This window comes from Lithobates pipiens, unplaced genomic scaffold, assembly GCF_037356315.1.
Source record: "Lithobates pipiens isolate NorthernLeopardFrog02 unplaced genomic scaffold, aLitPip1_a1.2 Scaffold_8, whole genome shotgun sequence".
Classification (NCBI taxonomy): Eukaryota; Metazoa; Chordata; class Amphibia; order Anura; family Ranidae; genus Lithobates; species Lithobates pipiens.
Genome location: NW_027507903.1, coordinates 12,924,111 through 12,950,131, shown reverse-complemented (window position 1 = coordinate 12,950,131; position 26,021 = coordinate 12,924,111). Strand labels below are relative to the sequence as shown.

Sequence of the window (26,021 nt, the reverse complement as noted above, 5' to 3'; positions counted from 1 at the left end):
GGATGGTGTGATCCCCTCATAATAAGCAGGCCCAGGAGAAACTCAGCACAGCACAGGGATGGTGTGATCCCCTTATAATAAGAACCCCCAGGAGTAAGTCAGCACAGCACAGGGATGGTGTGATCCCCTTATAATAAGAACCCCCAGGAGTAAGTCAGCACAGCACAGGGATGGTGTGATCCCCTCATAATAAGAACCCCCAGGAGTAAGTCAGCACAGCACAGGGATGGTGTGATCCCCTCATAATAAGAACCCCCAGGAGTAAGTCAGCACAGCACAGGGATGGTGTGATCCCCTCATAATAAGCAGGCCCAGGAGAAACTCAGCACAGCACAGGGATGGTGTGATCCCCTTATAATAAGAACCCCCAGGAGTAAGTCAGCACAGCACAGGGATGGTGTGATCCCCTCATAATAAGCAGGCCCAGGAGAAACTCAGCACAGCACAGGGATGGTGTGATCCCCTCATAATAAGAACCCCCAGGAGTAAGTCAGCACAGCACAGGGATGGTGTGATCCCCTCATAATAAGAACCCCCAGGAGTAAGTCAGCACAGCACAGGGATGGTGTGATCCCCTCAGAAGCAGCCCTAGTAGAAATATGACACCGCTCAACCTCTTCAAAGAGGAGGGTACACTTTTGTGGACCAAGCAGGTTGTGTGTTAGTGATTAGCAGACTGTACCTCAGTCCCTATACCAATGAAGGACTGCTGCAGTATAGGGCAGCGGTCAGCAGTGGTGCACCTCAACCCTATCTATTGTGGACCGATAGCGGTCCTTACAGAACAGCAGACTGTACCGCACTCAACCCTATGTACTGTAGCACCCTAGACCAAGTTACCAGTCCTTATAGGAACTTTTGTGAACCAAGCAGGTTGTGTGTTAGTGATTAGCAGACTGTACTTCAGTCCCTATACCAATGAAGGACTGCTGCAGTATAGGGCAGCGGTCAGCAGTGGTGCACCTCAACCCTATCTATTGTGGACCGATAGCAGTCCTTACAGAACAGCAGACTGTACCACACTCAACCCTATGTACTGTAGCACCCTAGACCAAGTTACCAGTCCTTATAGGAACTTTTGTGGACCAAGCAGGTTGTGTGTTAGTGATTAGCAGACTGTACGTCAGTCCCTATACCAATGAAGGACTGCTGCAGTATAGGGCAGCAGTCAGCAGTAGTGCACCTCAACCCTATGTATTGTGGACCGATAACAGTCCTTATAGAATAGCAGACTGTACCTCACTCAACCCTATGTACTGTAGCACCCTAGACCAAGTTACCAGTCCTTATAAGAACTTTTGTGGACCAAGCAGGTTGTGTGTTAGTGATTAGCAGACTGTACGTCAGTCCCTATACCAATGAAGGACTGCTGCAGTATAGGGCAGCGGTCAGCAGTGGTGCACCTCAACCCTATCTATTGTGGACCGATATCGGTCCTTACAGAACAGCAGACTGTACCGCACTCAACCCTATGTACTGTAGCACCCTAGACCAAGTTACCAGTCCTTATAAGAACTTTTGTGGACCAAGCAGGTTGTGTGTTAGTGATTAGCAGACTGTACGTCAGTCCCTATACCAATGAAGGACTGCTGCAGTATAGGGCAGCGGTCAGCAGTGGTGCACCTCAACCCTATCTATTGTGGACCGATAGCGGTCCTTACAGAACAGCAGACTGTACCGCACTCAACCCTATGTACTGTAGCACCCTAGACCAAGTTACCAGTCCTTATAAGAACTTTTGTGGACCAAGCAGGTTGTGTGTTAGTGATTAGCAGACTGTACGTCAGTCCCTATACCAATGAAGGACTGCTGCAGTATAGGGCAGCGGTCAGCAGTGGTGCACCTCAACCCTATCTATTGTGGACCGATAGCGGTCCTTACAGAACAGCAGACTGTACCGCACTCAACCCTATGTACTGTAGCACCCTAGACCAAGTTACCAGTCCTTATAAGAACTTTTGTGGACCAAGCAGGTTGTGTGTTAGTGATTAGCAGACTGTACGTCAGTCCCTATACCAATGAAGGACTGCTGCAGTATAGGGCAGCGGTCAGCAGTGGTGCACCTCAACCCTATCTATTGTGGACCGATAGCGGTCCTTACAGAACAGCAGACTGTACCGCACTCAACCCTATGTACTGTAGCACCCTAGACCAAGTTACCAGTCCTTATAAGAACTTTTGTGGACCAAGCAGGTTGTGTGTTAGTGATTAGCAGACTGTACGTCAGTCCCTATACCAATGAAGGACTGCTGCAGTATAGGGCAGCGGTCAGCAGTGGTGCACCTCAACCCTATCTATTGTGGACCGATAGCGGTCCTTACAGAACAGCAGACTGTACCTCACTCAACCCTATGTACTGTAGCACCCTACACAGACCAAGTTACCAGTCCTGATAAAGAGCTTTGTGGAACAAGTGAGTTGTGAATGATTAGCAGACTGCAGCAGAAGGGCAGCAGTCAAGTATAATATTCTTTCTATATTTGGAAGAAAGAATATTATACGTGTACAAGCCTATTACCATACCACTGATACCAGTCCTGAAAAGAACCTTTGTGGAACTAATAGTAACAGCAAGTCTTTAAACTGACCCTCACTGCCTGACACACTGCTTCCTTCCTGTCCCTATACAAAGTGGCAAAAAAGAGGAGACTGGAACGATTAGTGGTTACTGGAATAGCTCTTTTGTGGACCTGATAGTAACAGCTAATGATGATGATGATGATGACGACTAAACTGACTCTCCCTGTAGCACACACCGTCCTTTCCTTTTCTCTAAACTGACAAAAGACACTCAGGCTGCTGCAACAATCAGTAGCACAGCAAACCTATATACACCCAACACCTATACCAGTCCTGAAAAGAACTTTTGTGTACCAAATAGCTAGCGATTTATCTCTCCCTACTCCACACAGCAACCTTTCCCTATAGTGACAGAAGAAAGAATGTAAAATGGCCACCGGATCGGGTGTATTTATAGGTTAGGGGGAATGTCCAAGTGTCCATGTGCTGTCATGTCTCAATTGGCTGTCCTGTACCCCATGATAGATGTGTCATCATAGGTCAAAGTTCTTTTACACATTAAACACGTAAGTCCGCCGGGGTGAACGACGGCAATAGGCGAGCGAACGAGCGGACCGCGAACGGCCGAAATTCGCCACGAAACGACCGCCGGGCGAACGGTTCGGCCATCACTATTAGTAATCCAGAACATTGTACAAAATGGCTACATTCCTGGATTTTAGCTATAAGGAGTAACAAAAAAGACCATTCCCCTCTGGGTCATCTATGTACATTGCAGGGATTTTAACAAACTTTGTTGCAGATTCCTACCTTTTGTTATTCTGGAGAAATAGATGTTTGTTTTTCCGTGTCCATGTGAATCTAATAATCTTCTATAATTTTCAGTCAGCTGCTGCACCTGCAGGGCTCTAATGAGGGAAATGGCAGGGTCTGTATCACTTTAGAAGTAACTTCCCTTAGACAAATGGCATTTTTGTTGCAGAGGATGCCAAAAATCTGGCTTGTATCTTAATGCAGACTTGTGGGAAAATCAGTCAGTCAATCACACAAGCAGGAAGTTACACTTTCTGGGGGGCATTCTGTATACCAGAACACCTCCAGGTTGTCATATTGCATTTCATAGAGAATTACAGAGCTGCAGTTTGAAAAGGAAAGGTAATTTTAAATAATATTAAATTACAATATGTCTTGTTTCGCTATTGTATATGCTATATTATTTTTTTCTATTTGCTAGTTATTCCCCCACAAAAGTGGAGTTACACTTTAAGATAGCAAAACCAATAAGATAACCTGACGAGTCCAGCAATAACTTTCCACTTTCCTCAACCTGCCCCTAAAGTCCTGTCTAACCCCACAGACACTCTAGTGAGGGAACTGGCTTATCAAACACCACTAGGAGGTGCTATGATGACGTGCAAAGCAGATGAGTTGCTTTTGGCCATTTTAATGTTTTTTTTATAGCACAAATATAAGTACAGTAAAACCTTGGTTTGAGAGCGTTTTGCAAGACAAGCAAAGATTTTTCATAAATTTTGAATTGATATACAAGCAATGTCTTGATATATACATAAGTAGTGTCATGTCACAACTATACTGAATATAAAACTGAAGAGAGCCGCCTCTAAGTGTAGCAATATGGTTAGATTTAATGAAGGTACAACATTTAGCAACTCATGTGGCTGATGATTAAAAGAGGCAACTCTAAGTATGCAGGCAACCGGGGTAAAGCTGTCCACATAGACCGTCCTCCACACCGCCATTGACGTGATCCCTTCCACTCTGAGCTCCTCGAGCGGTTCAAACCTCGCTTTCAGATCGCTCTACTGCAGGGTAGTCTCCTCTGTCACTATTCCAGAGTGACAGCGGTGAGAGCCGGCAATGCGGAGGATGGTCTATATCAGTGATGGCGAACCTTTTTGAGTCTGAGTGCCCAAACTGAAATAAATAAATTGGTTTTGTGTTGTAAAGTGCCAACACGGCAATTCGCGAGGGAGGGGTGCTGAGCAAAAGAGAGGGGGTGTGTGAGAGAGATGGGAGTGTGTGTAAGAGAGAGGGGGGTTGTGTGTAAGAGAGAGAGAGGGTTGTGAGATAGGGGTTTGTGAGAGAGAGAGAAAGGGGGCTGTGAGAGAGAGAGAGGACACATAGAGAAAGGTGACAGAGAGTGAGGGGGGGGGACAGATAGAGATAGGGGGAGGGGGGACAGAAAGGGAGAGGGGGGACAGAAAGGGAGAGGGGGGACAGAGGGGAAAGGGTGTGAGAGATATGGGACAGAGATAAAGGGGAGGGCACAGTGAAAGAGAGAGAGGACAGAGAGAGAGAAGGGTTACAGAGAGTGAGGGGGGACAGATAGATAGAGATAGGTGACACACATAGAGAGGGGGGACACACGGGTGGCAGAGAGAGGGGGGACACAGAGGGGGAGGAGTGTGAGAGATGCTGAGAGAGAGAGGGGGCAGAGAGAGAGATATGGGACAGAGATAAAGGGGAGGGCACAGAGAAAAAGAGAGAGGGGACACAGAGAGAGATATGGGACAGAGATAAAGGGGAGGGCACAGAGAAAGAGAGAGAGGGGGGACAGAGAGAGAGAGAGAGAGAGAGAGAGAGGGGGACAGAGAGAGAGAGAGAGAGAGAGAGAGAGAGAGAGAGGGGGGGGGGCAGAGAGAGAGGGGACACAGAGAGAGAGAGAGGGGACACAGAGAGAGGGGGAGCAGAAAGAGGGGGACACAGGGGCTGAAAAAGAGGAGAGCTGAGAGAAAGGGAGACCTCTAGCTCTGTCCTTATCTGCAATCCCTGCTCTGCCTCCCTGCCCCAGTCTTTGTCTGCAGGTATTCAGTGTATAATTGTGCCCGGTACCTGTCTCCATCCCTGTTCCATCCAGCGGCTCTCTCACAGCCTGCGCCTCTCGCCTGTCCTTATCTTCTGGGCCCACGGTCAGTCTGTTCTTCGGGCCTCACTGTTGAAGGAGGTTTGAGGAGTCCAAGCTCCAGAAGGCGCCAGGGCTGCTGCGCCCCTCTTCAGCCATACAATGAAGCAGTGAAGCTCTTCTCTCCCTCCCATGCGTGCTGTCAGGCCTATAGCCTACCACGCGGAGAATGTGGGGCCGCCCACTCATTCGTGCAGACAGTTTCCTGCACCTCACCGCTGCTTGCTTCTCTCCCTCACGTGCTCTCAGGTCTGTAGCCTTCCGCGCAGAGGCTGCGGAGCCACCCACTCACTCGTGCAGTTAATTTCCTGCCATGTTAGTTAGTTTGCTGCCATGTTCTCCCCACCGTGAACCAGGACCCTCTCGCGTGCCCACAGAGATGGCTCTGCGTGCCAGCCGTGGCACGCGTGCCATAGGTTCGCCATCACTGGTCTATATGGACAACTTTACCCGGATACCTGCATACTTAGAAGCGCCTCTTTTAATCATCAACCATGTGAGTTGCTAAATGTTGTACCTTCATTAAATGTAACCATATTACTACACTTAGAGAAGTCTCTCTTCTCTTTGATGGATTTTGCTTCTAATCCCCCTGTGGAGGCTTCCATTTGTGAATGGACATTTTATGGTTACACAACCTGGTCACATTGCTATCATCTTTTTATATGGACTATAAACTGGAAGACCCATAAATAAATGGTTGTGGAACTAATCATTTGAGTTTCAATTATTTGTTATGGGGAAGTTCGCTTTGATATACAAGTGCTTGGGATTACAAGCATAATTCTGGAACAAATTATGCTTGCAAGCCAAGGTTTTACTGTAGAAGCTAGGCTTCCCCTATTCCTATGCTAATTAACTCGTTGGACTGGTTCAATGGCTCACGACAGGTGATGCTACAGGAAGGAAAGGGAGGGGAAAAAAGGACTTGGGCAGCCACGTGCTCAAGACAAAGGAGCAGCACTAGTAGTTTGGGGACTCAAAACAGAAAGAAGCACAAAAAGCAAAACAGAAGGGTCTTGGCTCAGAGTAGTGCTACACCCTCTCCCAGCCTGAGTGCTGCTGTGCAGGGGATCACAGGAGGCTGATACCAAGACAGCTTCAGTTCCTTATGCTATATCCATATAAAAATAAAAATGTAATACTTGATTAAAAGCATGCATGGATGTTTGTATCTCCTGGAATTCAGCTTTAGTATACTGCATATAGAAATGCTAAGCCGCAAACTACTTTTTTGCTAAATGTTTTCTGTGTGACCAAAAAAAGGTGCATGAATGTGGACCTCAAGGACCAACCACTTTGTAAATAAGTGAAACAACAGAGGGGGACTCACCCACTGGGCACAGGAAACGAACGGAATAGTTAGAGCAGTTTTTGCCCTCGGGTTGCTCCTTATTGATGCACCAGAAGCCCCTGGCCAGACTGTAGTGCACCACTTCTCCTGTCTTGCCTGCTGGCACCCACTCTGTGGTCCGAGCCTCCATGCGGAGGGGCTTTTGGCAAACTCGGCTTGGGTAGTAAAATCTGATAGCATCAAGACGTTCATAGTCTCCATTGCCACCTGGGTGGTCAATGTTGAACCAAGTTGTCCACTCCTGAAACTCTGAAATTTATAGGACACGTTAGGATTAGGTGAACGGGGAAGTAATGTCCATTGACAAGGCACACACAGGAAACCAATGCTTATAGATAGAGCTAAAAGAATATTTATAATTCCCAAAACAGTGACAACACAGAAGTGATTTTTTTATACCATCTTTTTTCTTCACTAGAGGGCTGAGACCTTTCTTGCCGACGCGAATTTTTCTTGTGGAGTGATTCAGCACGCCATCGCTATTGCGAGATCCTATAAATAAAAGAGTATAAATGAAAGGAAATCAGCCCAGGTAAAAAAATAAAAATAAAAAGATTTATATCTGATTTAATTTGATAAATTAATAGATCCTTACAAAGACAGATATATACATATCTAAGTCCATTTATATTTTATATTTCTGTATCTTTCTACTGTACTACTGTATTTATATGTAGACTAATACATTTGTTAAATGTTATATGTGCCTTTAAAGTCCCACTACTTTCCTCCAATCCCCACTATGTAGGACTTATAGGATGTGGCATAAGTAAAAATACAAGTGCTCAGGGGCCCCTTAATGTACGCTAGAGCTGCATGATTAATCGTTAAAGAATCAAGATCGTAAGAGCCGGTTCACACTGCGGGCGATGCGAGGCGACACGACTCGCCACGCCTCGCTCTCGCAAGTCGCCCCCGTTCTGTACAATGGAACCGTTCTGAGAGGAGCGACTCGAGTCGCTCCGACTCAGAAAAAAGGTTCCTGTACTACTTCTGGGCGACCTCGGGACGACTTGCATTGACTTCTATACAGAAGTCATCTGCAAGTTGCCGCTGAGGTCGCGGCAGGTCGTGGCGAGGCAAGTCGGTGTCGCCTCGCCTCGCCTGCAGTGTGAACCGGCCCTAATTCTACCCCCCCCTCCCCCCCTCGCGATCTTAACAAAGCATTTTCCTGATTCGGTGCAGAGAGTTCTCTGCTCAAGCTGACAGATGTCAAAAAAAACAAAAAACAAAACAAAACAGGCAGCCTGCCAAGTTTATGACAACATCGCTTAGACAGCAATAAAGAGAAACATTGTAACACTTGGTCCTTTTAGATCAAAAGAATGAACTTCGCTCTGTAAATGAGGGAAGTTTAACCACTTAAAGACTAAACCTTTTTTCTGACACTTGTTGCTTACAAATTAAAGTATAACTAAAGCCCAAACTTTTTTATTTTTAGTTTTGGATAAAGTAGGTAGGGATTAGAACACCTGTCATTTTTTATTTCTCTCTGTGCGCCCCCCCCCCCCCCCCCATTAAGATTCATCCACTATTTGTCCTATTTACCATTATCATTGAAAGTGAAAGTAAAAGAAAATCCCAAATATTTGGGTAGTCCCCGGAAAAGTAATAGAGGGAAAATCTTCCAATGGGGACACTAGTTCTGGCAGGGGGTCCCCAAGGAATTCCCTTAATTGCAGGGAATTCTTCTCACTTCCTGTTTGACAGGAAGTGAAGTAACATCTCCTCAATGGGACACGTATGGCAAAAAATAAACTCACAGGAGTTATAACCCTCCATTACTCTATCCAAAATGAAAAAGAAAGGTTTGCCTATAGTTCTACTTTAAAAATCAGTATTTTTTGCTAAAAAAATATTTAGATCCCCAAACATGATATATATCTATCTATCTATATATCTCTATCTATCTATCTATCTATCTATCTATCTATCTATCTATCTATCTATCTATCTATCTATCTATCTATCTATCTATCTATCTATCTATCTATCTATCTATCTATCTATCTATCTATCTATATATATATTAGCAGAGACCATAGAGAAGAAAATGGTGGTTGTTGCAATATTGTATGTGTGGCAGCACGCAGGTAAAATCACCTGGTTGTATCCAGGATGGGAAATATGTATGCCCTAGATTCAGGCTTTATGCGGACTTGTACAACTAGAGGGGAGTGCTGGGAGTCCTATAGGGGAAGAGTTAATGAGCCCAGCTGAAGTAAGTGGGCTCATTAAGACCTCTACAAAAAACCCCAGCATGCTTAGGGAGATGCTCCATCCTGGAACCAGTTTTGTGTTTGTATAGACTGGGGAGTGTGACACCTGTTCTGCGTGGTGAGTTAACGCCTGTGTGGAAAACCTCTACAACAGAGACAGAGACAGGGACTGGTGCAGCACAAGGCTGCACTCTGTTGTCAGACAGGGAATCTATGTGTGTAATTAGAGGTCAAGCTGACCAGGATTTATTTTCATGTTTTTTTTTTGTTTGGCTGTTATATTGTTCACTGCATGTAGCATAAATAAACCGCACCTTTTGTTTTTTCCCACCTACAACGCTGTCTGCTGTGCCTGATTTTGTGTTGTGAACCCATCCAGGGGGTCACACACACCCGCTGCCGAGCAAACCCCTCACATATGTCACATTGTATTTGCACAGCGGTCTTTCAAATGAAATAAACTCACAGGGGTTATAACCCTCCATTACTCTATCCAAAATGTAAAAGAAAGTTTTGCCTATAGTCCTACTTTAAAAATCAGGATTTTTTTTTGCTAAAAAAAATACTTAGATCCCCCAAACATATATATATATATATATATATTAACAGAGACCCGAGAGAATAAAATAGTGGTTGTTGCAATATTTTATTTCACATTGTATTTTCACAGCGGTCTTTCAAATGTAATTTTTTTTGGAAACTCACTTTAATAAATTAATAAAAAAACTAAACAGTAAAGATAGCCCAATTTTTTGTATAATGTTAACAATAATGTTACGCCGGGAGAATTGTGAGCGAATCGTGATCTTTATTCTAAGCAAAAAAAAAAAAAATGTGATTCTCATTTTGGCCAGAATCGTGCAGCTCTAATGAACACCAGACCCAGTAATTCCAATTGACCCTTGAACCCTAAACTAGCATGCCACAACCGTTTCCATTGCATGCAGTTGCAGGATGCTTGCAGAATGGCCCCACTCACTTGAATGGGTTGTGATCGGCAGGCAGTCACTCATGATCGACGAGGGGGGGGGGTATAATGAATGACATGGCTGTGGCATGTGTACACACCCTGCTTCTGCCTCTACAGCTAAGGGCAATGGCTGGGGGGGGTGGTAAAACCAGCCACAAGGTTTTACTGCCCCCTCCCCCATCCATTAGGGTGAACGAGACCTCAGAAAGGATATTGCCGGCGGTTGATGTAATAGGTCAGTGGTAGACAACTTTGATTTTATTTTGTCTATAAGATGCTGATGTAATGGCGGGTCACTTTTCTATGTTTTGGCAATAAGTCCCCTGGCGGCGAAATGTCTCCTAATTTATTCTGATATTTACCCAGGGAGCGTATCCACTTATTACAGAGAGCCGGACAGACATAACCATTGAGGTTCAGCCAAAGTATATATGCCAGACCTGTCACTGATCAGGTTCACCGGCAATGATTTTTGTAGCCTATTCGGCCGTATACTCCTGTGCCACCAGGAAGATGGTATTTTTTTTTTTTTGCTGAGCGTGGGCTTCACCGTAAGTAAATATTTTAAGAACAATTTCACCCTGTTGAATAATTTTGAAGATGCGATTTATGTCACAGAAAGAAAAAAAAAAAGTTTGTAAAAAGTTATTTTTTACCTCTTATTTAAAGTGATACTATACAGAAAAGTGTTATTGCCATAATATGGTGTAGGCGGAGTCAGAGATGATTGACACTAGCTTTCATTTTGTTCAGGTGCATCCAAGGCTCTGTTTTTACTTTACAGGTTTTAGCAAATACATTTGATATGATTAACCACTTGCCGCCCGCCCTATAGGCAATTGACGGCTGCAAAGTGGTTTCATAATCCTGACCAGACGTCATATGATTATGAGCCGCTGCGCGCCCCCGGGGGCGCGCATCGCGGTGATCGTTGTTGCGGGGTGTCAGTCTGACACCCGGCAACTACGATCTCAGTAAAGAGTCTCCGACGGAGACTCTTTACCACGTGATCAGCCGTGTCCAATCACGGCTGATCACAGTGTAAATGGGAAGAGCCGGTGATCGGCTTTCCCTCACTCGCGTCTGTCAGACGCGAGTAGAGGAGAGCCGATCAGCTGCTCCTCTGACAGGGGGGATCTGTGCTGATCGATTATCAGCACAGCCCCCCCGAGGATGCCCACACTGGACCACCAGGGACGCCACCAGACCACCAGGGAAAAGGTAATCCTCCCTAGACCACCAGGGATGCCAGTCAGCACAATGGATGCCAATCAGTGCCCATAATGGATGCCAATCAGTGCCCACAATGGGCATCACTGATTGGCATGCATTATTGTTTGGCACTGATTGGCATCCATTACTATAGTATAACACCAATGCCACCTATAAGTGCCCACCTGTGCCGCCTATGAGTGCCCACCTGTGCCGCCTATGAGTGCCCACCCATGCCCATCTGTGCCGCCTATCCATGCCCATCTGTGCCGCCCATCTGTTCCGCCCATCCATGCCAATCTGTGCCAGCTATCAGTGCCAATTTGTGCCACCTATCAGTGTCCGTCCGTGTCGCCCATCCATGTCGCCCATCAGTGCTGCCTATCAGTGCCGCCTATCAGTGCCACATATCAGTGTCCATCAATGCCACCTCATCAGTGCCACATTGGTGCCCATCAGTGCCGCCTTATCAGTGCCCATCAGTGTAGCCCCATCAGTGCCCATCAGTGAAGGAGAAAACATACTTATTTACAAAGTTTTGAAACATATTTTTTTTCAAAATTTTCAGTATTTTTTTATTTGTAGCGCAAAAAATAAAAACCGTAGAGGTGATCAAATACCACCAAAAGAAAGCTCTATTTGTGGGAAAAAAATGATAAAAATTTCATTTGGGTACAGTGTAGCATGACCGCGCAATTGTCATTCAAAGTGCGACAGCGCTGAAAGCTCAAAATTGGTCTGGGCAGGAAGGTGTTTAAGTGCCCCCCGGTATTGAAGTGGTTAATACTGATTTATATAAAAAAAAACACATTTTGCGAGTTTCTTAACCACTTGCTTACTGGGCACTTAAACACCATTCTGCCCAGACCAATTTTCAGCTTTCGGTGCTCTCACACTTTGAATGACAGTTACTCAGTCATGCAACACTGTACCCAAATGAATTTTGTGTCCTTTTTTTCCCACAAATAGAGCTTTCTTTTGGTGGTATTTGATCACCTCTGGGGTTTTTATTTTTTGCGCTATAAATGAAAAAAGACCGAAAATTTTGAAAAAAAAACGCATATTTCTTTGTTTCTGTGACAGAATTATGCAAATTATTAATTTTTCTTCATAAATTTTGGCCACAATTTATACTGCTACATATCTTTGGTAAAAATAACCCAAATTAGTGGATATTATTTGGTCTTTGTGAAAGTTAGAGAGTCTACAAGCTGTGGTGCGAATCGCACAAAATTGATCACATCTGATGTACTGGTGGCCTATCTCGCTTCTTGTGACCCGAACAAGTCAGGAAAGTACAAATACCCCCCAAATTACCCCTTTTTGGAAAGTAGACATTCCAAGGTATTTAGTAAGAGGCATAGTGAGCTTTTTGATGTTGTCATTTTTTTCCCACAATTCTTTGCAAAATTAAGATTTTAAATTTTTTTTTTTTCTCCACAAAATTGTCATTGTAATAGGTTATTTCTCTCACGTGGCATGTGTATACCACAAATGACACCCCCCAAAAAATTCTGCTACTCCTCCTGAGTATTACAATACCACATGTGTGGGACTTTTTCACAGCCTGGCCACATAGAGAGGCCCAACATGCAGGTAGCGCCATCATGTGTTCTAGGAACATAAATTACACATCTAACTTGTTGACTATTTATTACACTTTTGAAGCACCAGGACAATGACACGTGACACTGATGACAGATGGCACTGATATGTGGCAATGATGACACTTATACGTGGCACTGATGACAGGTGGCACTGATGACAGATGGCACTGATGACAGATGGCACTAATATGTGGCACTGATGACACGTGGCACTTATACGTAGCACTGACGACACGTGGCACTTATACATGGCACTGAAGACACGTGGCACTAATACGTGCCACCGATGACAGATGGCACTAATACGTGGCACTAATACGTGCCACCGATGACAGATGCCACTAATACATGGCACCGATGACGCGTGACACTGATGACAGATGGCACTGATAAGTGGCATTGATGACACGTGACACTGACAACAGATGGCACGTGACACTGACAGGTGGCACTGATGACAAATGGCACTGATACGTGGCACTGATGACAGATGGCACTATGTGGCACTGATGACAGGTGGCACTGACGGCAGGTGGCACTGACGGCAGGTGGCACTGGGGGCAGGTAGCACTGGGGTGGATGGCACTGGGGTGGATGGCACTGGGGGCAGGTAGCACTGGGGTGGATGGCACTGGGGGCAGGTGGCACTGGAGGCAGGTGGCACTGGGGGCAGGTAGCACTGGGGTGGATGGCACTGGGGGCAGGTAGCACTGGGGTGGATGGCACTGGGGGCAGGTAGCACTGGGGTGGATGGAACTGGGGTGGATGGCACTGGGGTGGATGGCACTGGGGAAGATGGCACTGGGGCAGATGGCACTGGGGCGGATGGCACTGGGGCGGATGGCACTTTTTATTTTATTTTTTTCCTTTTTTTTTTTTTTTCCTTACTACAAGCAGAACGGCTGCCGCTGCAGCCGTTCATCTCTCCCCTCTCACACTGTCTGTGTGAGGAGGGAGAGCGGCGCTGCGAGATGATCTCATATGTTTACATATGAGATCATCTCCCATTGGACACGCCGATCACGCTGTAAACGGCCGCTGTGATTGGCCGTTTACAGCGATCTGTGTTTGCCTGTCCCCGGGGGACACGGCGAACACAGAACTTCCGCGATGCGCGCCCGCGGCGGCGCGCATTGCGGAAGTAAACATCAGGCCGTCCAGGGACGACCACCCGGACGAACGTGCCTGCTCTACGGCCGTCATTCGGCTATAGGGCGGGCGCGAGGTGGTTAATGAATGCAATCAATTAGCATACTATATCCTGACCCCATAGTAATAAGCAATAGGAAGACATGGAGGAGGGAGGGAGGGGAGTGTCATTTTCCACTGTGTATATGTCCACATGTGTGACTCTATAGTCACGTGTTCTGCACAGATAAGAAAAAGGCAGAAATTAAAGACCTTAGAAGGGAATTGAAACTGCAGGATGCTCAGTAGAGGACACCAGCTGGTCTAAACAATCTGCGCCTGCAATGGGGACACAGAGAAGACAGGAGGGGCAGCTGAAGGTAGGATCAACCAGGTATATTTCACTCTACACAAAATCAAAGCTTCATGCCGCGTACACTCGACCGGACTTTCAGGCAGAAAAGGTCAGACGGTCTTCCTCACGGACTTTCGACTGAGTTACGGAATAACTCACACACGAACGGACTAAAGTTCGTTCGACAGTCTGTTCGTTTTGAACGTGATGACGTAAGACGGGACTAGAAAAGGAAGTTCAATAGACAGTAGCCAATAGCTGCCCTTGTGTCGTATTTGGTCAGTCGGACCAGCATACAGATGAACGGTTTTCCCGATAGGAATTGAGTCAGTCAGACAGATTTGAAACATGTTCTATTTCTAGGTCCGTCTGATTTTTTTTAAAGAAAAACGATCGGACTATCCCACAAACCATCAGACTATCTGACGGAATGATTCCTTCAGACCTAGTCTGCCGGAAGGTCCGGTCGTGTGTATGCGGCATAAGTGTCTTTGTGGGTATGCACACTCTGTTATATAGAATGTAATGAGAGTTTTTCATAGTCTGGATTTAATCTTTTGCATACTTTTGAAGTATCCATTGAGTTTGTTTTTTTATGTTTAAATTGTTGCTATTGCCAGGTAGGTGTGTATTTGGCTTTTTCAAAGTGGAACTAAACTTCCAAAAGGGAGTTAGTTAGCTCCGCTTTAACACTCCCCCCTCCACAAGCAGAACTGTGGTATTTTTTTTTTGTTTCTTCCTATTTTTTTTTAAATCTTTTTGATTTAACACCCCCCCCCCCCCCCGACATAAAATTGATCAACAATATGATTATATATATCAGGAGGCAGGAAAGGGAGAGGCTAATTGGGTACTAGAAGAACCATAGAGAAGGTTACAATCAGACACTTCCTACATGAGACCCGAGAAGAAAAAATTTCTAAAAAGTATAAAAAAAAGAGAAAAAGTATAAAAAAAAGTCAAGAAAGAGAAAAAAGTTTAAAAAAAGTATCTAAAAAATATAAAAAATTTAAAGAAAGTATCAAAAAAAGATAAAAAGGATAACAGAAAAAATTAAAAGGTATAAAAAAATAAGGTAAAGGAAAAGTATCAAAAAGAGAAAACAGTATAAAAAGAATGAAACAAAGAGAAAAGAGTTTAAAAAAGTATCTAAAAAAAAATAAAAAGTATCAAAAAAGAGAAAAAAAGTTTAAAAACAGTATAAAAAAAAATAAAAAGTGTAAAATGTGCCAAAAAAGAGAAAATGTATCAAAAGAATTAAAGAAAGACAAAAGAGTTTTAAAAAAGTATATAAAAAAAGAAAAAACGTATAAGGCCTCATGTATACTGCTGCTGGTAAACGGACGTTTAGGAGCAGTTGGGCATTTTTTTCAACTACCCCTGAACTCTACTCTATGTTATCTTATCAGTACATGTACACAGGGATTGTTTATAGTCGTTTCTAAGCAGTTGCATTTAGAGGCTTTTTTTGGAACCCCCAAAAAAATGCGTTCAGAAGCTGTGTTTAGAGGCATTTCAAACGCCAAATGCGGCTAAACGCGTTTAGGCGCGTTTTTTCGCCTAGTAGTGTCTTTTTTTAAAGGGAAACAATTTTACTTAATAATTTTGAGCCTGGAAAATGCTAAAAACACACCAAAAACTAAATTATCACTGTATGCAAGCTTGATATACCATGTGATATCCCCCTCATCAGCCAATTATGCTGTACGATACACATTCTCTGGGTAATTACACAGCTGAGCATACATATTAGAAAAGTATCCTGTTGAGCCATCAATGGATGTGTCTTTGGAGCCTCAGCAAAAGCAACATCAGGAGCATTTCCTCACACATGAGGAGCATTTCCTCACACATCAGAAGCATTTCCTCACATATGAGGAGCATTTCCTCACACATGAGGAGCATTTCCTCACACATCAGAAGCATTTCCTCACATATGAGGAGCATTTCCTCACACATCAGGAGCATTTCCTCACACATCAGAAGCATTTCCTCACATATGAGGAGCATTTCCTCACACATCAGGAGCATTTCCTCACACATCAGAAGCATTTCCTCACACATGAGGAGCATTTCCTCACACATCAGGAGCATTTCCTCACATATGAGGAGCATTTCCTCACACATGAGGAGTATTTCCTCACACATCAGAAGCATTTCCTCACATATGAGGAGCATTTCCTCACACATCAGGAGCATTTCCTCACACATCAGGAGCATTTCCTCACATATGAGGAGCATTTCCTCACACATGAGGAGTATTTCCTCACACATCAGAAGCATTTCCTCACATATGAGGAGCATTTCCTCACACATCAGGAGCATTTCCTCACACATCAGAAGCATTTCCTCACACATCAGAAGCATTTCCTCACACATCAGGAGCATTTCCTCACACATCAGGAGCATTTTCTCACACATCAGAAGCATTTTCTCACACATCAGAAGCATTTCCTCACACATCGGGGGCATTTCCTCACACGTCAGGAGCATTTCCTCACATACGAGGAGCATTTCCTCACACATCAGGAGCATTTCCTCACACTTGCGCATCATGAGATCCATATTAACAAGCCAACCAAAAAAATAACAGCTAGCTACAAGCACACTGTTTTCTCAGCTGCTACTCACATTGTTCTCTCACAGAATGGCTGAAATAATAAATACTTGTTTTTAGCGTTTTTAGGAAATTGAGATATTGCTTTATGGGAGAACCTTTCTTTTGAAGCACTACAATCCATCTTACCTACCTGGAAGTACATTATTGGGTAAACCATTTTTAAATTGATATTAGGTAATCCCTAATATGCATAACACCAGATTTATTTATTCAGTGTAATCTTGTTTTTCTTTTAACAGACCACCATCTCTGAAGAAGACCCCCTCTGGGGTCGAAACGCGTTAGCTTTATGCTCTCACTGTTATCTACTCATACAGTGTAACATAGTTGTGTCTGTTATTTTACTTCCATGTGACATTATATGTACTTTATATACATGATTTTGTCTGTTATCCAAGTGTTCAGGTGAAGCTCATGTTTGTTTTTACCAATTATTATTATTAAAATACCTTTTATACTACTTCTATTGGCTTCTATTACTGTCTCTTGCTGCCTAAAAACCCCGCTTGTGGGGGAACTAGTTCTATTTGTATCTACTTGGGGTGAGCAGCACCCTCCTAGCTTCTTATAGCACTGTGTTCTTATTTGATTGCTAATCAGACTGGGTGGATAAACACCCTTTTCCTTTTCTTCTTTTCTCTTTCTTTTTCTTTTTTCTTTTCTCTTCATACGATCCCTTTCCTTTTCTCTCCCCCGAATTGAACACAGGAGGGTCAAACATGAGCTTGGCCTAGCACAATTAACATTGAGGAATTGATTTGTCCTTATATGTATATTTTTATGCAAACACTGTTATGGTAAATAAGAATATGTTTCAAGGTAATGATTGGGATCTGTTGATGTTAGGGTATGAAACAGAATTTGAGAAAAATGATCGGGTTGATACTGAGATTACTACTTTGACTTTCAAACTAATGAGAACACTTGAAAGAAAATCAGCACTATTTTGGCACATCAAATCGTTCGAAAGATATAAGAATGAAAAGATTAACCCATTGGGTCTCAGGGTCCAAATTTTTCCAAATATAGATCTAATTAGCAATGAATGTAAAACAGAATGGGAGGCCAACCTAAATGCTTGCTCTCAGCAAATGATGACTATCCTTGTCAAGGAGTACACCAGGCAGATTGAACTCCTCGACAAGGAGATTCACACCTTGGAAATGGCTTTACAACCCTATGCGTCACATACTCTAGCTCTAGAAACCCGGACCAAACTCCGGGATGACTTATCTATCTATAATAAAAATATTTTACGTAAAAAGGAATCTAAATACTGGAGGGACAAATTTGCCTTCTCAGAGGGACGAGCCTATAAATGGAGTACTAACATACAATCCAAAAAGAATGTTAATGGAAAGATACATCCTCCCAATAAGAACACGAATAAATCCAAGGACCTGTCTAAACCTAATGAACCAACTAAACAGGTGCAAAAATCACGGGGAAAGTTTAAAAGGAACCGTAGCAATAAAGATTCCCCTGAAGGTAACACTAAAAAACGCATTACCGATAATACCCCAACAGGGAGACCCGAGAACGGTCGGGATTTGCATACAGATGCACAGGAGGCATTTGCATTTGGGGAAGCTCCATGCAAATACCCCGATGACATAGGCACTTCCACATGTGACAATGGGTCACGTAGTGGGAGAGAAAGGGATGCCCCGATATTCCAAGGGGAACCTAATCGCAATATCGAGGCTATTTGTAACAATGGGATATCTAATGGACATGCTAGGGACATTGTGGCACCCAACCTAGAACCAGGTCAGAGCTCTTTAAACCCGAAACGGGGATTTCCCTCACCCCATTCAAACAAGGGAACAGGAAATTTGGACGCATTTGTCACACGGATTCAGGTGAATCACTCAGTGTGATTAATCTTTCGTCCTATGCACTATCTACGGTTGAAAGTGATGTTCTGGCACGCGGCCTGACATTTTGCCCACAGGCAAACCTAGACCCCTTTGGGGCCATTATTGACATCCAACTATTTGCACGCAGGCTCTTACTAAAAAGCCTGCATACAAAAAGCACTACTGACATCGACATTACCGACTGGTCAAGGTTTAGTATGAGGGAATTTAAGGCCCTACGGGACTTAACACTCCTATACGAAGAAAACAACACAGTGGACCTTATAGACCAAATAGACTTGGAAGCGCTACTCGAAAAGGCTGATGAATCCACACATAAAATTCAGCATAATTTCAAGAAACCCTCAGGGAAATTTCCTCCCTTGAGTTTAAATTCAAATATTGACATATTTGTTAAATTAGTAGCTAGGGACATCTGTAAATTGGCATATAGGAAATCGGATCCTGATAATCTAAATAAAGAGGAAGCTAAAGCCCTTGATATGCTGACAAAAAATGCCAACATTACAATAAAACCCTCCGATAAGGGGGGGAACGTAGTCCTAATGGATAATTCAGACTACGTACGGATGTGTCAAGATATCTTAGACAATAAAGAATGGTACAAGGTCATTCCAAATAAACTAATACAGACCTACTATGATAAATTCTATGATTTCATTGACACAGCTCTTACTAAGGGAGGCATTACAAGGGAACAACATGCCTTTGTCAGAACGAAACATCCTAGGGTACCTACCTTTTACAGCTTACCCAAGATCCACAAATGTCAATCACGACCACCCGGTCGGCCGATTGTCTCGGGGAGAGGTGGAATAGCTGAAAATCTCAGCAAAGTCATCGACTCATATTTGCAACCATTTGTCATATGTATGCCTTCGTATGTGAAGGATACGACACATTTGTTACAGACAATCGAAAATTATACCCTAACTGACAAGTCCATTTTGGTGGCCATTGATGTGGAGGCTCTATATAGCTCCATCCCACACAATTGTGGGGTTGAAGTGATATGGAACCTACTCCAAACCAGCGGTAAACATGCATGTGAGGTGAATGAATTCATCGTAAATGGTTTGAATTACATCTTACATCATAACTTTTTTCTATTTGACAATTCCCACTACCTCCAGGTGCAGGGCGTGGCCATGGGTACATGTTGTGCCCTGGCTTACGCCAACCTGTACCTGGGGGAGTGGGAAAAATCCCTCCTGGGTGATGAGGGCCTTGTCGGGTACACGCGTCACATTGCTATGTGGCGCCGGTACATCGACGATGTCCTCATCATCTGGGAGGGATCAGAGACGGTTTTATTGGAATTTGAATCTTGTATCAATACAAACAAGTACAATTTAAAATTTACCATGATGCATGGCACCCAGAGCATTACGTTCTTGGATGTCATCATAGGCCGCACCCCTGAAAATTCTATTTACACTTCACTATACCGGAAGAGTACAGCGGGCAATACGGTGCTACATGCCGACAGCTTCCATCCCATCGCCTTGAAACAGTCCATACCATATGGGCAGTACCTGCGTCTTCGCAGGAATTGCTCCAATGATAGCCTCTTCAGAGAAGAAGCCTATAAACTTCAGATTAGATTCTTAGCACGCGGGTACAGCCGCTCATGTTTGCGAAGGGCGTTTAATAAGGTGGTAACCCTATCTCGTAAGGATCTTCTGTTTTCCAAAAAGACACGCGATGACCCTATAGGCAATCTACCTAGGATCACGATGCGCTTTACCAAACAACACAACATTATCTACAACATTATTCAAAAACATTGGCCCATTCTAACCGATGATCCCAAAATTGGACGTCTTGTTGCTACACGTCCCTCTATTTCTTTCAAGAGGGCCACATCACTGCACGACAGATTAGTGCAAAGTGAGTATATGAGTGCGGAAAAGAGATCCAAACACTGTTCAGTTTTTGGCTCTTTTCCTTGCAACCATTGCTCATGCTGTAAGTACATTAGACGGGAGAAGATCTTTTGCCTACCAAATGGTGGCATCTTTCGACCCATTCATTTTGTAAACTGCCAAACACGTGGAATAGTATATCTCATGGAATGCGAATGTGGGGCATACTATGTGGGTAAAACCAAGCAGGAATTCCACCGTCGCGTATCCAAACACGTGTACAGTATGGAAATTGGCAATTATTATTTGCCAGTTGGTCGACATGTTGTAACAGTACATAACTATAAGATGCCGAAATTTACATTTGTGGCCTTAGATCGTATACACATACCGGCCCGGGGTGGGGATTGGAACAAGGTCTTATTGCAACGGGAACAGAGGTGGATACATAATTTGGGCGCCACCTCTGCCCCGGGCTTAAATGAATCGATCTCTTTTGCCCCCTTCCTCAAAGGTTTTTCCTCCGGAAGAACACAATAAAGCCTCCCTTGCTTTATAGTGGGGGCCTTACCTTTCCCCTACCCGGGCCTCTCCTTTCTTCCCTTTTTCCCTTTATCATTACATCTCAGGCTCTTTTTCTGTATCCATCAACAGAGTATTCGGGATTGTTTTGTATATGCAATGTATCCTTATACCAATAATTACCCAGAAAAACCATGTGTTTAACTGTCATGCGTTTCAATTGATGTACATTTTACTATAGTTTGCATATTTGCTCCGTTCAGGCTCTTGATAGAGACTTATATTTACATGACAATAGATGCCATTAAACTTTGAAGAGTATTATGGAATTATACAACCTGATTGGTGAATTCCACTTGGCTTTTTATGATGGTATGCCCCGACCTGCCACCTACCTCTCTTTTTCCCCCACCCTTGGATCTTCTTCCCCTTCACGAGCACAACCTCCTTTTAATTTCAATATTTTTTTTTTTTTTTTTCCCAGAAGATCCCGGGTGGGTATTTAGGGGGTATCTGGCTAGTCTCGGCTTTTTTGACATCGCTTAATATTAATTTTTATTTTATTTTATAACAACTTTTTTTCTTCCGGTGAGAATATGTCTCTCTTCCCTCGAAATCTCTAATGGTCCTTTGCCAGGTTGCGGAGGGAGGGAGGGGCTAATGTGTCTGCCCCCTGCTCTGACTCCCCGGCAAGGGCAGGAGGGGTCTTTGCCTGTATATTACGGACAGGCCTCTCCATTGGTTCCCCCTCCCCCCTTGTGGAGGGATGGTGGACGTGCATTCCCTTGCCGGTGGCATCCTCGGACACTTCCGGGCGCGTACCTCGGGCGCGTCCGCTCGTTTGGGCGAACGTGCGTGATATACACTTCGCGCGCGTCCGTTCGATCGAACGGACGTGCGCGACGTTGTGACGCCACGTTTTTGCGACGGAAGTGACGAAATTTCGGGGCCGGTTTCCGGCCTTCCAGGACGCCGGGGCGGCCACACGAGGCTGATCCTACTCAGGCAGCCAACACGTTTGGATACGCCGACTGATTGGTGGGCGTTTGCACCTGCAGCCAATCTCCAGGCTTTATATACGAACCTTCATTCATAGGAGGTGTATATTCATCCAGGAGGAAAGAAACCTGTATCCGTGGTTAGGTGAGCACCTATTTTCCCTTTGTATTTGACCTATACTTGGTGATATACTGCACCAAAACAAGCCTTTTTTTTTTTTTTTTTGGCTGTTCAATATGAGGACTGATCCAAACTAATTTGCAGATCGGACTTCAGGAAACACGTTGTAGGGGCTGCGCCAGTTACCACTTGTGGTCTGGCGCCTAAGTCGCCGTCCCTCATCTTTACTTTCTGGAACAGTCTCCCATTAGGTCCTACAATTCAGGTAATAACCTCACCACCCGCCTGGCTATTCCAATGACACTAATACACTGGTGCGGTATTTTCCTACACACCACATTCACACACCTTTTTCATATGTATATACTACTATGCACTTGACACTCTTATTGATTATGTCCCCCATCTCTGTCACCTAGTTTAGCGCATCTTGTTTTTGCACACTTTCACATGCGGTGTCTTTTTGTTTGTTTGTTGCATGACCCGCATATACTATTACTTATTCATGTTTTCACTTTCTCACCATTCCTTTACGCACTTTTTCATTTTATCTCTCTATTCAAGCGCCTACTCATACCGCTTCCACACATTCCACTTCCCATCATATTATGGATACACACCTGCACACTCACTCACCCTAGGCCATCTTTTCCCTTTTTCCCTTGTTCCCCTACTTCTTAGGCTTCTTGGACTCCCAGGCGTGGTTTCTCCTTTCCCCCCCTCCTCTTTCTCTCTATGTCTGGGCTTTAGCAAGCATGTTATGTGGACATTTAGGCAATTGGGGGTGCAGATGTGTATATGTATATGTGCACATATGCACAACCCTTGGCATACATAACAGGGATATGATACTATTATCCCCATAGTACGTATGCACTTCATGTCTCCAACACTAAATAATCCTTGCTTTCAATTATTTAATTAATTAATTTTTTGCCACTATTGGGATTTTGCTGCAGGTGTGACCCGCCATATCTTCGGTGTACCCTCACTCGTACCTACCCCCCCGGAGCTTCCCTCTCTGGGGGGCAAGGCAATAGTGTGACCTCCCGTGAGTCACGTCAGTAGGTGTACGACACTGCCTCTTCTTCCGTCTGGCACCTTGGCAATACATACGGACCAAGCACCATTCAAGATGTGTAAAGGAAATTGAGATATTGCTTTATGGGAGAACCTTTCTTTTGAAGCACTACAATCCATCTTACCTACCTGGAAGTACATTATTGGGTAAACCATTTTTAAATTGATATTAGGTAATCCCTAATATGCATAACACCGGATTTATTTATTCAGTGTAATCTTGTTTTTCTTTTAACAGACCACCATCTCTGAAGAAGACCCCCTCTGGGGTCGAAACGCGTTAGCTTTATGCTCTCACTGTTATCTACTCATACAGTGTAACATAGTTGTGTGTGTTATTTTACTTCCATGTGACATTATATGTACTTTATATACATGATTTTGTCTGTTATCCAAGTGTTCAGGTGAAGCTCATGTTTGTTTTTACCAATTATTATTATTAAAATACCTTTTATACTACTTCTATTGGCTTCTATTACTGTCTCTTGCTGCCTAAAAACCCCGCTTGTGGGGGAACTAGTTCTATTTGTATCTACTTGGGGTGAGCAGCACCCTCCTAGCTTCTTATAGCACTGTGTTCTTATTTGATTACACATCAGAAGCATTTCCTCACACATGAGGAGCATTTCCTCACACATCAGAAGCATTTCCTCACATATGAGGAGCATTTCCTCACACATCAGGAGCATTTCCTCACACATCAGGAGCATTTCCTCACATATGAGGAGCATTTCCTCACACATGAGGAGCATTTCCTCACACATGAGGAGTATTTCCTCACACATCAGAAGCATTTCCTCACATATGAGGAGCATTTCCTCACACATCAGGAGCATTTCCTCACACATCAGAAGCATTTCCTCACACATCAGGAGCATTTCCTCACACATCAGGAGCATTTCCTCACACATCAGAAGCATTTTCTCACACATCAGAAGCATTTCCTCACACATCGGGGGCATTTCCTCACACGTCAGGAGCATTTCCTCACATACGAGGAGCATTTCCTCACACATCAGGAGCATTTCCTCACACTTGCGCATCATGGATCCATATTAACAAGCCAACCAAAAAAATAACAGCTAGCTACAAGCACACTGTTTTCTCAGCTGCTACTCACATTGTTCTCTCACAGAATGGCTGAAATAATAAATACTTGTTTTTAGCGCTTTCTAATCATTTGGGAAGGTCTCCTGAGGTTATCTTTGGTAAACGCTCCTGAACGCAAACGCAGCTTTTAAAACGCTGCTAAACACACGTTTTTAAACGTGGATTACTAGCTGTGATGTTCCAGCGTTCGGGAGAGGTTGAGAAACGTCCCGTGTACATGGAGCCTAAAAAGTATATATAAAAAAAAAAGATAAAATGTTTTAAAAAGTATAAAAAAGAGAAAAAGTATCAAAAAAAGTATCAGAAAGGAGAAAAAGTATAAAAAGTATAAAAAAAAAAAGAGAAAAAGTATAAGAAAAAAAGTATAAAATGTATCAAAACAGTAAAAAGTAAAGAAAAAAGTATCAAAAACAAAAGAAAAGAATTTAAAAAAGTATAAAAAAAAAGAAGAAAACGTATAAAAAGTATCAACAAAAAGAGAAAAAAAAATTAAAAACACAGTTTAAAAAAATCTAAAATGTTTTAAAAAAGAGAAAAAGTATCAAAAGAATGAAACAAAGAGAAAAGACTTTTTAAAAAAAAAAGTATATAAAAAAGAAAACATATAAAAAGTATTAAAAAAAAGAGAAAATGTTTTAAAAAGTATCAAAAAAGAGAAAAAGTATAAAAATAACCAGAAAGGAGAAAGAATAAAAAGTATAAAAAAAGGGAAAAAGTATAAGAAAATAAAAGAAAAAAGTATAAAAAGTATCAAAACAGTAAAAAGTAAAGAAAAAAGTATCACAAACAGAAAAAGGTATAAAAAGAACCAAAAAAAAGAGAAAAGAGTTTAAAAAAGTATAAAAAATTAAGAAAAAGTATAAAAAGTATAATATAAAAAAAGAGAAAAAGTTTAAAAACAGTATATAAAAAAGAAAACATAAAAAGTATCAAAAAAAGAGAAAAAAGTTTAAAATGTTTTAAAAAAGAGAAAAAGTATCAAAAGAATGAAACAAAGAGAAAAAAGAAAATGTATAAAAAGTATAAAAAAAAGAGAAAATGTTTTAAACAGTATCAAAAAAGAGAAAAGGTATAAAAAGTATCAGAAAGGAGAAAAAGAATAGAAAGTACAAAAAAAAATAAAAAAGTATCAAAACCCCATTAGGGGTGGACAGGTAGCGTGAGACCTCTTTTGCCACCCCTTAGGATCACACGTGGTTGATCTCACGGTTTCCCTTTCCTCCCTATTTCGCACAGAATTCCCTACTACACATTAGCCATTACATGTACAGAACTTGAGCTGAATGTGTATATTTGCTGTAACTAATTACACCACTGCTGTTGTTCTCACATTGAGTAATGTAAGTCTGATTTTTTATTTTTTTCTACGAAACTTCAATAAAAACTTTAAACAAACAAAAAAAAAGTATCAAAAATAGAAAAAGGTATAAAAAGAATCAAAAAACAGAAGAGTTTAAAAAAGTATATAAAAAAGAAAAAAACGTATAAAAAGTATTAAAAAAAGAGAAAAAAGTTTAAAAACAATATATAAAAAAGA

At 42.9% G+C, this 26,021-nt stretch overlaps 1 protein-coding gene across 1 annotated transcript in view; it reads right to left on the bottom strand.

Moving 5' to 3' along the window:
- The window catches only part of LOC143961838 (cartilage intermediate layer protein 1-like), a 148,108-nt gene that overhangs the window by 46,905 nt on the left and 75,182 nt on the right, over positions 1-26,021 (bottom strand). Inside the window, exons 3-4 of the mRNA XM_077471170.1 lie at positions 7,197-7,289; positions 6,777-7,046 (exon numbers count right to left, since the gene is read on the bottom strand). Of these exons, the coding sequence (XP_077327296.1) occupies positions 6,777-7,046; positions 7,197-7,289 (363 nt within the window). The remainder of the gene's footprint in view (positions 1-6,776; positions 7,047-7,196; positions 7,290-26,021) is intronic.